At 44.2% G+C, this 13,519-nt stretch overlaps 1 protein-coding gene across 1 annotated transcript in view; it reads right to left on the reverse strand.

Moving 5' to 3' along the window:
• cntln (centlein, centrosomal protein) overlaps nucleotides 1-13,519 on the reverse strand; it is an 84,543-nt gene that overhangs the window by 31,791 nt on the left and 39,233 nt on the right. Inside the window, exons 14-19 of the mRNA XM_080028992.1 lie at nucleotides 11,326-11,426; nucleotides 8,457-8,545; nucleotides 6,846-7,384; nucleotides 3,766-3,853; nucleotides 2,114-2,186; nucleotides 1,450-1,724 (exon numbers count right to left, since the gene is read on the reverse strand). Of these exons, the coding sequence (XP_079885118.1) occupies nucleotides 1,450-1,724; nucleotides 2,114-2,186; nucleotides 3,766-3,853; nucleotides 6,846-7,384; nucleotides 8,457-8,545; nucleotides 11,326-11,426 (1,165 nt within the window). The remainder of the gene's footprint in view (nucleotides 1-1,449; nucleotides 1,725-2,113; nucleotides 2,187-3,765; nucleotides 3,854-6,845; nucleotides 7,385-8,456; nucleotides 8,546-11,325; nucleotides 11,427-13,519) is intronic.

Raw genomic sequence — 13,519 nt, forward strand, 5'->3', positions numbered from 1 at the left:
CATCGAGACATTTACAGACTCAAACAATCCAAACTCATCAACACATACTGTAGAAAAAAGAAAAAAAAGGAAGATAAGAGAAACCTATTAAGAAAGGAATACTAATAAGAAGAAAATTAGACTTAATGATGGAAGGAGGTAGGGAAGGAAGCAAGGAGCGAAAGGGGAGAATGGCCGAAAGGATCAGGAGACACAGCAGCAGCACAAATAAGTTTCTGTGAAACTGCCATGCTACTTCTCACATGATGGCCCCCGTGGAGGCTGTCCTAAGCCAATTACAGAGCAGAGAGTTTTAGTTAGAGAGTTGGCCAGGACCGGCTGGAACCAGCCCAAAGTCCATCACCTCTTGGCCTTTTGCAGAGACGGCAACAAGCCCCGGCTTTGGCCAGTCAGTCCGCTCCAACTTTCTCTGGTGGAGTGGCATTAATACTGCAGGAGGGAGGAGGAAACAAACAGGAAGACAACAATTCCCTCTCTGTCCACTCATTCACGCAGTGTGTGTGTGTGTGTGTGTGTGTGTGTGTGTGTGTGTGTGTGTGTGTGTGTGTGTGTGTGTGTGTGTGTGTGTGTGTGTGTGTGTGTGTGTGTGTGTGTGCGCCTCTACTGCTGTGTCTGAGTCTAAGGTCTCGTTGGGCCTCAGCAATCAGATACTTGGGTGGGAGCACAAGGGCCACTTCCTAGGTAGCAACACTATGAGGGCTGCACTCTGACCTGTGTGTACAAGTCCAATACACTGTGTCCGCACTATTCTACACAGTGCATATATATACACACATACAGACACCTGCGCCTAATAAGACATCCAGTGGGCCCTCGCTGACTGCTGCCATGTCTGAATTCACCCAAAAGAAGTTTCCTCCTGCCAGACGGATTAACAATTGTGTCTGTCTAAGTATTGTTGGTGTGTGGGTATTTGTGTGTCTATGTATGTGTGTGTGTGTGTTCATTTGATGGCTGTGTACAAGTAGGCCCTGACAGAGAAAGAAACTGTTTAGGGCAAAAAGTGCTTGGTGTTTTATTTAAGGTCAACACCGACACTTTCTAAGAGTTTCCTACCTGGAGGCAGGTACTAAATAACTTAATGGAGATTGTGTGGCAGTGAACTAGGGACACGGGATTGTTGTGGAGAGAACTGGCTCGTTGAAACATTCAGTGGGGGACGAGACAACAGCAAGAGTCAGAGAAGGGGGAAAAAATGATAGGGAGAAATTCTGGTCTCCTCTGCTCTGTTGTTATGACCTCCACTGGATGAGGGCTATTAGGCCTGTCAGCCACACTTATTAATAAGCATGATAAGGGCAAAAGGACCTGCTACTGCTGCACTCTCTGCCCCCAGCTCAGGCAAATACACCTCAAAAAGACAGACCAAAATTAAGACACTTTCCCCAACACTTACAACTGGCTTTTTTCCCCTTTTTACTCACTCTTCCCCCCTCCCCCCAAAGTTACCTGTGTGAGCTGCTTGCTGCCGCCCAGTCTCTCACTGAGGGAGTTGAGCTGTGTTGCAATCTTCTCGTTGGCCGCTCGCAGCTCATTGGCTGAGAGCAGGGCGTCTTTCCTAGCGCCTTGCAGTATGTCAACATGGCGCTGTAGGGACTCTATGCGCTGGTGTAGAGAGGTGGTGGAGGAGGAGGGGCAGCGCTGGCTCCTTATTAGCATCCTCTTCCTCCTCCTCCTCTTCTCTCCTCTCCTCCCTCGTTGCCCGCGCTCACGCTGTTCACCGTCTAACAGGAAGGAAGTACACGCACAGCCACCTCAAGAGTTGACGAGTGCATCAGAGCAAAAATCCCTATTTAGAAAAAGCTATACTGCTGGGAGTTAACAGGTGCATGCAAAAGTGGGGCTTTTTGTGTATGCACACGAGTGAAAACTGATGTGATATATTTAACAACTGGGAATGATTAACATTTTCCCCATTCATAGCCAATTCAGGCGTCAAGTTCTGAAGAAGAAACGAAAACAAACAAAACAAAGCGTGTTAACTTCTTGAATACTTTGTTTCTGATCGACAGCGTGTACGTTGTTCGTTGAGTGTTCTTCCTGCTTTGGTTTAATAGTCGATTAGATTTTTCTGGTTTTGCATCGGTTGCGAAAAAAGGAAAACCTGTGTTACCTTGGGCCATGACATTGTGTTGTTCTCTGTTGGATTTTGTTGCCGTAGCCTCTGTGTATGAACACCTGTAGGACTGAAAGAAAACAGACAAAAAGTTGAGGGGGGAAAGACAGGGGAGATGAAAAGCAGCTGGTTAAACGTTAAACACAAGCGGTTGACATGTTGTGCTTCCTGAAACGCGGCTCATAATGACACCATGATCACACAGGGTTAGCGATCACTTTAAACGCGACAAGACATATCAGCCCGTGCCTTTAATAATTCACCTGAGCGCGTTGAACCGACTTCTAAGTTGAGCGCCTTCTCCGCTCGGATATTGCTCCTGACAGGTGCTCGCTTAATGCCGCCTTTGTTCAATCACTGCCTGAAAGCCCTGATTCACTCCTACAGTATGACGTGTGTGTGTGTGTGTGTGTGTGTGTGTATAGAGTCATTTGCAGTCATAAGCAGGCGTGTGTGTGTGTGTGTGTGTGTGTGTGTGTGTGACACCTCCCAACTGCACCAATCGTTTGTAGCGACATCAAAGAACCCCCTTCCTCCTTCCTTCTTTGCCTGTTTCCTTTGTATATGGGGGTCAGGTAGGATTTGATCAGTGCCAGGTTTGATCACATGGAGCCTTGCAGAGAGGCAAAGGGAGATGAACCCTTTGGTTTGTGACATTGCACATCGTTAAGGGGGGGTGGGGTGGCAGGGCTGTCATGGCGATGAGCCCGGGTAGGAGCTGATGGGCACATTTAGTGGATCTGGAGCTAGGGGGGAAAACTAAAAGGGAGAATCTGAGAGTATATGGGCCCTGACAGCTCCCCTTGGCTGCATGTACAACAACAACCTTCTCTTCCACCTTCTCTGGAGGAGGAGAGGAAGACTGAATATCTTTCCTCTCGCCATCTCTCCTCTCTTCTTGACGGACATATCTCTCGTGGGGTTAAGGGAGCTGCCATGTCCTGCCGTGAAGTGGTTTGATGTGGACAAGAGGCAAGGGCTCCGGCCCTATTGATTTCATGGTGGTGTGGAGAGAGGAGAGGGAAAGGAAAAGGAGCAACCGACAGCCACACATGTCTTCGTGAATGCAGTGGCCAGTTCATAGATGTTTTAGTGTGGCATGGACCATATCGTGCAACAAATAGTAACAGGAACAATCATTACAATCTTTTTTTTTTTTTGCCTTTATGGGAAAGACTGGGCAGCTCACATACACACTCTCTGCCTCAACACAAGAACTTTGTCCACTCTCTAGTTCCTTTTTTTTTTTTTTTACCAATCCAAAAATAATCCTCTCACAATCAATCTGTAGACACTGAAGGGGCATTTTAGTAAAAAGTACATTTCTTAAACATCTGTTTAAGGCACAATGAAACACAACATTGACTTTTTTATGTTCGATTAATTCTACCTGGTTATATGGTCATGTGGCTGTCAATACCTGTGTGCATAAGAATCTTCTGATGTATAAGAGCAACATTAAGACAAGCCTGAAAAAACTTGACTAGAACCTGTACATATTCTCAAACACTGACCTTTTACATAATAACTAACATTTTACCTTTGTGGGAGTAGACTGCAAGCAAACATACAAACCACTATACTATGCCAAATTATAAGTTTTGTTTTCTTTATCTGAAAAATGACTAAAAGGATGAGGGCAGACCAACCTTTCTGTGAGCTGTTAGATGTTGTCTGCGAGGCATTTTCCCTCGGGGCACACCGTTGAGACTGTCCATGTACTCATCAGCACTGTCGCTGTAGAGGAAAGTGAAAAAGGGTTATTACAGGCCAGAAAGCTGAACCCAAAACCCTGGCTCTGAAAGTACCACCAACTGGATACGAATCCAATTTACCTTTTATGGTTGATTTAGTTGACATGGAAAAAATATATATGTGCATTTTGACGACCCCGACACACACACACTTCAAACAGAAAATCAATGTCCCATCCAATTTCTGAGCTGAAAGTGTAAATGTGAGCGTAAATTAAGTGAAAAGCTGCGGTGTCTGCTGCTGATGGTGAATGCATCAACATGTATGAGAGCGGCTGTGGCCTTCATTAGCCCTGTGTGTGTGACAGACGTGTGCGAGAGGCACGGCTGAGCGGAGCCAAGCAAAGTTGCATCTGATGGACACACGGTAAGGGCTTCCTCACACACACACACACACACACACACACACACACACACACACACACACACAGGTTTATTGACAGTGACCTTTGACGTGAAGGTGGAAGCCAGTGACATTTAAGCTGGCGGGTTTATTAAGGTGGGGCTTGGGAGACGCAGCGGAGGTAAAGACCACGGAGAGAGGATCTAACTGGAACATGACAGGGCTGGGGGGCTAGTGAGGGGTTAAACCTGGTCTGGAAGGGGCCACGGGAACTTGCTTAGGATCACTAATCACCACCACTAAGACCGGGGCCATTGCATTTGATGAAAAATGCTACTCATTCATGTTGGTAAACAGGTCTGACTTAAACTCCTACTGAATACAATTCTGACGTCATCTCACAATTCATTTGAAAAGAAGTATGCATCATATGCAAATTCGAATTGAGAAAAACTTTACCACAGTCAGCATGTTACCATGTCTCGGCCAACATGTTGCTAATTAGACAGCAAGACTGAGTCACAATAACTATATCAACATGCTATTGAATTCGTAGGATTTAAGCATTTTAAAGCGGTTCTACAGGGGGGATGTTGGAAAATGAAGACAAATACACTATGGCCTTCAAAGGCAAACCTTCAAGACCAAGATAAACATTAATGGGACATGTTGGAGCAATGTGTTAAACACTGCTGTGTCTCCAACACCATCCTCAAAAAAACCACACCAGGGGATACATTTTAGAAGAATGGTTTTCATGTGGACATCTTGCAGTTGAGGTCCACCGATATGGAGAATTTATGAGAAGGCACACCATACCTTACCAAGACACTTGTCAATCATTTGTCCCCCATTGGGATAAAGAGCTAATTCAATACGTTAACACAATAATAAACACACACTACATATTCCTACTAACAGAACAATTCAATACGATTTTTTGAACATAATTCTCCATGCTGCCTCGCTCTCATTCTGTCCTATTCTCTAACAAAACTGCTGATCTGCTTGACAAAAATGGTCAGCTGCCCCCAGCGGCTCAGAAGTTGAAGAGAGGGAGCCAGAGGCAGTGATGAAAAAGGAGGTGAAAAAAAACAAAGACTTGTCAGTAGCCTTAACGAGTCTGACATCTTTATTTGGCACTACCGTATTTAGAGCCAAACCTCCTTAGGCAGAAATACTGTATTTTTTCGGGGAGTGCCTACCTAACCAGACATATTGCTGAGAGAAGAAGACCGCTGCGAGATAAGAGACGCAGAAGGCTTTACAGTAACAAATCAGTTGACAGGTGCTTAAATAAGACAACATCTCAGTTTAAACCTCTCCTTCCACCAATCCACTTAGATCCTCCTCTCAGGTAAGGCGTATATTAGACTGCTGCTTATTAACCACATGGAGAGGCATTAGGAAAGCAGGGCATAGCTGCACCCAGTCCCTGTTAAGCGGCCTCGTGTGGATAGAGACGGGCTGGATTACAGCCTGATGAATTAGTTGGTGAAGAGACGGGCGAGTTAGCAAAGAGAGAGAGAGAGAGACAGAGAGAGACAGAGGGAGAGAGAGAGGCAAGGCAAGGAGAGAGAATGTGAAGGGGAAATAAATATCTGCGATAGCGTTGAGTGTTTGAAAATCAAATCATTCCGACCATCACTCAATAAATGTTGGCTCAGTGGCTTTTTTGCATAAAACATACATGAAATAATTACTGTCGATGGTTCTTAATTTAGAGGGTGTTTAACAGCTTGTAGACATCTGGTACTGAGCCGAGTAGGGTCATTCAAAATTTATCTAACTAAATTAAGGGTGAGGAGAGGAAAGAGGAGGGTGGATGGGTAAGATGGAAAGGAAGTGTGTGTGTATGGGTGTTTGGGGGGGGGAGGGGCGGGTATGGGGGTGCCTGGAGGAAGTAAGAAGCACACGCACGTTTATGAATTGACATGCCCCAGGATAACCAACATGACTATACACAGGGTGGGGTTAGCTTCTGTGCACGTATGCATATGTGTATGCTGGGTGGGTGGGGGGCTTGGAACTTGCAGGGGGATCCTTAGCGCTGTCAAGGGGGGGTTAGTGAATATGCAAAGGACCAGTAAATTAAATCAAACTGCCAAACTGTCAATTTCGGGCTAGCGTGACTAGTGCACGAAAATGGCATCACTGGAAGGTATCAAGGCTTCGGCGGCCCCCTTATCCCTGGGCTTTCCTGGCATTGGTTCAACTTTGTGCGGAGAGGTGGCTAATTTTGCATGCAAATTTCAGTCAATAAGCTCCGAGCAAGGCGTCCCAGGATATTTCAGAGGATCTGACAGTAGTTTCCCCCCACACCCCTCCTCCTCTCTCCGTCTCTCTATCATTCTTCCTCTGCATTCTTCCTTTGGCTCCTGAATACCAACTAGACAGACGATGAAATTCAATCACCCATTTGCTTACGCTTTGCATATGCGTGTTGTCCCCTCGATGCTGCGTGCCCCCCCCTCCCCACAAATCAGCCGGGCTCACCCACTCCACCAGCTCAAAATAATGAGGAGTGAGGCGGTGAGAATAGTTGCATCTGTACGTGTGTGTGTGTGTGTGTGTGTGTGTGTGTGTGTGTGTGTGTGTGTGTGTGTGTGTGTGTGTGTGTGTGTATTGTTACCTATCCGCGCTCATGTCCTCCCACTCGTCCTTAGCGGGACTGGGGCATCGGCCATACCAGCTGATGGCTTGATTGGGGCTCACAGTGCGGTGGTGGTGTAGTAGAGGACCTCTGAGCCTGGTTGTTTTGGTTTTGACCTTGCCAGCGATAGAGTTGCCAGCGTTGCCGGCGCCTGCCTTGGCCGGTCCAGCTGCTGCTGCACGGCTCCTGTAGAAGTCCCTGGCTGCTCGGAGGATCCCCAGCTCCTGCCTCAGCTTCAGTGACTGACGGTGGAGCTTGCCGGCCTCTTTCTGAGAGACGGCCAGTCGGGCTTGGAGTGCAGCGATCTCACCGCCATGCTGTTCTCTCTGGGCCAGAGCCTGGGCCTGCGCTGCCTGCTCACGCACATCTTCCTGGGCTCGCAGGTGATCCAGGGAGGCTTTGAGTCTGCGGCAGTTGTGGGCCGAGTCTGCCTTGGCCTCGAGGAGCTGCTCTTTCTCTTCCCTCAGCCTCTCCGTCTCCTCCTCCAGAGACATCATCCTCAGCTCCAGCTGTTCAATCTTAAAGGTAAATCAAAAGAGATATGGGGCTCTCAAGTGGTACAACATAGTCAGTTTCTTAGCCCGTGGAATATATGTTGTTGTTGTTTTTTTACTCTAAAAACTTCTGAACATGCTGCTCTTGTAATTAGGAAGGGGGGTTACAAGGTATACGGTCCCGGTTTCAAAATCACTATAATTTTTTCCGTAATACCGTTCTAAGAGGTATGAGCGCCCCGCTTTGCCTCGGCCGCCCACAACTTTTGATGATGCTAGTGAAGACAACATCAACGTGCCATGCCTGAGTTCACCCTGTTGTTGATCTTCAGTATATGTTATCAGTAAAAGTTTTCAATGAGGGAGGCCAGTTCCTGATTTGACCTGTGTGTGGTAGCATGCACTCAGTGGTTTCCCTCTCCCCCTATCGCAAGGGTGCATTTACCGATGAATATATACAGATTGTATGGAGCAACTCCTCCCACACCAGCCTGGCAAGACATCTGACTGGCACCCCCTTTACCCTGATCACCCCTAACTAGGCAGCGACCAGGAGCACTTAGTCTATTTGTTAGATCTTTGGTGGAGACTGTTTAAGAGAACAGTGGGTGCCTGCTGGGTTTGTGCCTCCAGGCAATTTTTCCCTTTTATTTGGTTCTCACGCCGGCTGGTGAAGCCTGTACATTTCAAATAAAATGACATGGCTATCCCCACTCTTGATGATTCACTGCCATGAAGGCAGAATAGGGGCAACATAAAGTAATGCAGGCAGAGGCTTTGAAAGCCTGTGTGCACAAACACTTGCAACCTATAAACAGCTCTCATACTAAAAAGTATCTACTTCTTTCTTTCTGGGTTGCAACTTAATAGTTTTTCTACTTTACCCTTAGACTTTTTTTTTTTGTTGAGAAAAACAACACTACTAAGTAGGCAATGCTTGACTGTGAAATGACAGCCTAACCAATTCTCCAAAGAATAAGAACACTTTCGAATCAATCTTGATATTTTCAGAAAGGCATTGTGCTCAGTTAAAGCTCTGTCGGGTTTCTATTATAAGCAATGAAAAAGAACACTTACTGATGGCATAGTGCTGTACCTTTTTAAATGACTGTTCCAATCGCTCTGAAGATAGGGAAGGCTTTTTCGGAGTGCTGCTTTTGACCTCTACCACTTTGTGCAGCAATTCTGGAAAGGGGAACAAAGCTCGTTATTGTGACATGACGTGTCAAACTCAGGCTGCTCAATCAATAGCACGATAATCAAGAGGGTACATTAAATCAATTAGCATTACTGAAGTCTAATTTCCTTCCATAAGGTCCTGTTCCTTTTTTTTTCTTTTGTCAATGAAATCAGAAGCAGTGCAGATACGCAGATACTGCTGTTTTCATAGACCTGACATTTTCACCACTAACCCACCCCCTGACTCTAAAATCTTATCAAATAGAGTTTTTTTTCCAAACGATTAAGAGAAAGGTATTTTATTTAGCAGTCCACACGGAAATAGGGAAACATTGTTCCAAAGCACACACACTGGTACATGCGATGTGCAACCTCTCTCCAGGGTTTCTTAAACAAACGAAGAGAAGTGCTTGAATCTCTTGTGAATAGACAGCCCCCAGGCCGCACTGCTTTGTAGTCCACTGTGTTTCCCCAATGGACGGCTAATCTCAGCAGACTAACATGCTGCTTTATTCCGAGAACTTCAATAGTGGCCTTGGCAAACATATGATTTAGGCTTTATGATAACAACAGAATACATGGAGGAGTTAAAGTGCTTGGGGATTTGATGCACACATAGTCATGTGCCCACATACATAATCCAATAAACCTCAGTGTCACTGTTTGCCATAAGAGTATATACCTGCAGAAGTGGCTATATCTTCTCTGCTCACTCAGATACAAAGCAAAACAATGTACAACTGTTTGGCCTTTTTTTCTCTCCTGTTAAAACAGGATGACAAAAATCATTTGTAAAATGAGGCTGGAAACCAGGAGCTTGACTTTTCAGGTCAGTTGATCTTTTGGAGAGTGTGTCAGAAAAAAAAGAGGCCATAGAAGGAGAGAGCAAAATGAGAGAGGGTTATGTTTTGAGGAGCTGCTGCTGCCGCCCTTGCTTTGCATTGGACGCTTTGCCCAGGGAAGTTTGTTACTTTGAATTAGCCTGCTCTTTTGTCTTGCCAGCGTGTCACATTCAATCAGATGGAGCACCAAATAGGACAGGAGGGCTGCCGGGTTCACTGGATACATAACCAGGTTGGGAGACAATTATCCAGGCTCCAGTGCTGGTGGCTTGGGAGTTGGCACCTCAGCACTACCTTGATAAGAAGACGCGGTGGCTCCCTAGTCACCCACTGTTGGAGGAGGTCCTGGCACGGGCGGCATATATTAACGTAACACCCCCCCCAATGTCTCCTCACAGGCGGCAGCACAAAGGCCCTGCTCCTTTCATCTGCTGCCTTTCGTTAGTGTGATCCTGGCAGGAGCGCTTCAACCCTCCATCCCTTTGATCGGGTCACAGAGGCTCTTCAGGTGCAAATGCTGTGGCCATTTTTATAATTTTGTCTTAATAATGTTAAGGTTACTTCTTATTGTCTCTGAACAAGTTGATAACATGTTAATATTCTAAATATTGACAAAAAAAAATGATATAGCCTTATTGCACAAAACAACAACAAAAAAAAGGGGGCGCATTTCTGTCTCAAACTTTATGGGAAGAGTATTACTCTTTGCCATAATCCCCACAGTATATCAAATAATAATTCAATTGGCGACTATATCAATCTAACAATATCTTTGAAATGGGCAGTGCCTCCTCGACACATGAAACAACAATTCATTACCATCTTTGTCTTTTCCTATAAAAACAAAACTGTGAAACAAAGTTTATGCGAGTTTTGTATTCTATTTCCTGTGATTTAAGCGAAATAGTTCCCAATGGATATTCTCAGCAGAACATCAGTCCTGCATGTCTTTAGAAATAACATGCAGCATCTGTGTTTTTCCTCATGTAGCAAGTGTGTTCCTATTCAGTGTGACACAGGTCGTAACAATAATAAAGTTGGTTGTTGTGATAGCTTTTTAGCTTTGTATGATAAAAAAGAGAATAAAAAATGTATACAAAGTGAATTCAACTTTCATATCATTTGTAATCCAATAACCATCAGCAGTACGGGGAAACATGTTGCTTTAAGAAACTCAATGCTGTACTGCACTTCCCCTTTAAAATAGAGTCATTTTCTACATGAAAGAAACTGGGAAATGATTTCAATATGATGACAAAGGACAAGGAAGCACATACTTTGTGTTACATTTCTACATAGTGATTATTTGTCCGACAAGATGTTAAACTAAGCATGTCCCTTCAAAGGAGATTGTTTCCTTGTTTTCCTGACAAGACTGTCAATAGGGCATGGTCTACTATTTTAATTAGTGCCGTCCTTTAAATCACACACTTGCATCTCCAACAGACACCGTCATTGGTTGTGAAGAAAATGAAAGTGTTGTAGGACAGATTTGTTATTGAACTAGGTAATTAACGCCCAGCACTGTTGTGGTCAGTGTTTGACAAAAGGTTGTAGATTGAATTAAAAGCGATGTGCATTTTAACATTATGCAGACAAGATGAACACTACTTGATCTCCCAATCAATTTGCGAGGAGTTGATCAAGTCGTAATTGAGTTGTCCTGTTAATTCCACTAGGAGCTGTCTTATTACTTCTGCTCGCTAATACACATGGCCCGGTGGTAAGAGGATAGCTTAAAGATGACGTCATGTTAAACATGCACTACTTTCTTACCATTACAGGTGAAACGTTTGACATTGTACTGTCTTTATGCCTGTGGCAACATCCTTGGGTAGAATTGTTGAGAGTAATAATAGAAACTTAATATAATTCAATTTAGGCAAAATATTTCCAGGTCAAGAAATAAGAATGTGAAAAAGACTGAAGGCAAAAATGGTTTACCTTGGTGTTCATTAGCAAGGCACATGTGGAGTTCCTTCACTGTGGCCCGGTCCATAGCAGCCTGGACTCGCAGCATGTCCAGCTCCTCTTCCAAACCCGCCCTGCAGTCACACACATTATATACTTGTCTTAAGAAAGCTGTTTCGTTTAAAGCTATTCAACTTCAAATACGAATCATGGGATAACAAAAATAAATGTGGAACCACCACTACCTAGCATTGAAGAGTATAATGAGTATCTTTTTAACTCTCTTCAAAAATCTCTCTGAATTCCACTGTGGACTCAATTATTGTAGAAACTTTTTTTTTCGTTTGCGCATTTTAACCTGAATCTTATGCACCGGCTTTCTCTTCCCCACAGAAAAGACGACATGGTGAAGAAATCAACTAATTAAAATGCTTTTTTAATTCATCTGGAAATCAAAGTGACAAGCAACATGAAACGCCAAGGTAGGAAAGTGCAGTGTGCGTCTTTGTGTACGTGTGTGTGTGTGTGTATCATCACAGACAAACACACTGGAATGTGTGCACAATTACCTCTCTGCAATTAGCTTGATTCCTGCTAAAGGCTAATTATGTGGAGCCATGCTCGAGACTTTGCACTTTCAAGTTATTATTAGGACCCCAACTGAAGTCTACTGAGGATACACACAGGCCCACCGAGACAAACACACCTGAAACACACACCTAATTTCCCTCCCCTCTGCTCCACAGAGTCGGAGAAAAACACTAGAAACAAGCTCCTGCTACAGTTGTAGTGGCATTCTTCCCTCAGTTAACCTCATTACAACACTAGGTCTTCCTTCTTACCGACTTCTTAAGGCATGCAGCAAGTGCAGAATGTGTGATAGTGTTTGAGGACATAAAAGGGCATTTGTGGCTATGGTGAGCAATAATGACCATAATGGCAATTAACTCAAACTAGACACCTGTTTCAACCAATCAAATGTTGCTAGATCAACCACGAGATTTTCCCCTGCATATGCCAAGAAAATGACTTGGGAAAAGTTATCGCCATAGCACAGGGAAGAAAAAGTAATTAGCTTTTTAGCCCACACAGTCCAGTGGAGGCCTGGCCTAATGGCTGACCGCAGCTTAAATAAGTACACAAATGACTCTCCCTGAGGGGGGGTGAGGAAGCAGATGGATATGTGTCGCTCCTCTATAGATTTTCCTCCATAAATGAACTGCAGTCGATGAGGCACCGGCACTGCCTTATGTGTCCAAGCCGTTAATGGGACAAATGAGCTGAAATATGCAGTATGTCGAAGGAGCCTGTTCCATCTCATGTTTCTCTTTTATGCCTTTTCAGATGCTGATGGTATTGACGCTAAACCAAAGTTCATATGCAAAACACTACATTTTCCTGACGGATAAGCATACTTTCTTGGATGAAGGAGGGATTAGATTGCAGATGGAGTTCATTGCCTCCAGTTTCACATCATAACATTCTGGAGATGGGAGAATATTGCATCCTTATTCAGTAACGCTCACTTTTTTCAGTGTGTGCACCAGAGGGCAGAGCTAGGGATGTTACAAGAGCAATAATACAACCTTAGTGACTTATTTTCAATATTAGCTAAAAGCCAATGTCATTTGGTGAAAATTAAAAAAAAATAAAAAACATTTAGGCCCATTCGTATATTACGATTCTGTCTTAATTAGGATCTTTCTACTGTCTGTACAGACGCTTTAGGTGACACGTTAAAAACAAACTTCAAACCAATGATTTCATTTTCAACTGCACTGTGTCCTTAAATTATGTTTGCTGTAATCTTCCCTCACGGTCTCACTGCTCACACCTTGCGTCCTTGTGTGAGAACATCATCTGATAAACAGATGCTTACTATTTTTAGCCTATTAGGGTCGTAACATTCAAAAGGGTCTTCAGGCAACACTGTAAGGCTACAGTAGCATTGAGCGCAGTCCCAATATCAAGGTGCTATGTTTTAGAGCTGCATCACATTACAGTCGTCCCCACCTGAACAAAATGATAGGCCTTTTACATAGACAACCTCAAGTCCCCGCAAATCCTCCGAATTGAAGCCATGTCTGCCTGTCATATCCAAGCTATCGGAGTGAGGAAGAGGTTCTCTAAAACCAAAGCTGCTTTAGATCATTTAAAGTATTTTTATTTTTATTTTTTATATAAATATGGATAAGAAATCAATCAAATGAAGCTAGCGGGACAATTT

This window comes from Ammodytes marinus (genome assembly GCF_949987685.1).
Source record: "Ammodytes marinus genome assembly, chromosome: 6".
In the NCBI taxonomy this organism is placed as follows: domain Eukaryota; kingdom Metazoa; phylum Chordata; class Actinopteri; order Uranoscopiformes; family Ammodytidae; genus Ammodytes; species Ammodytes marinus.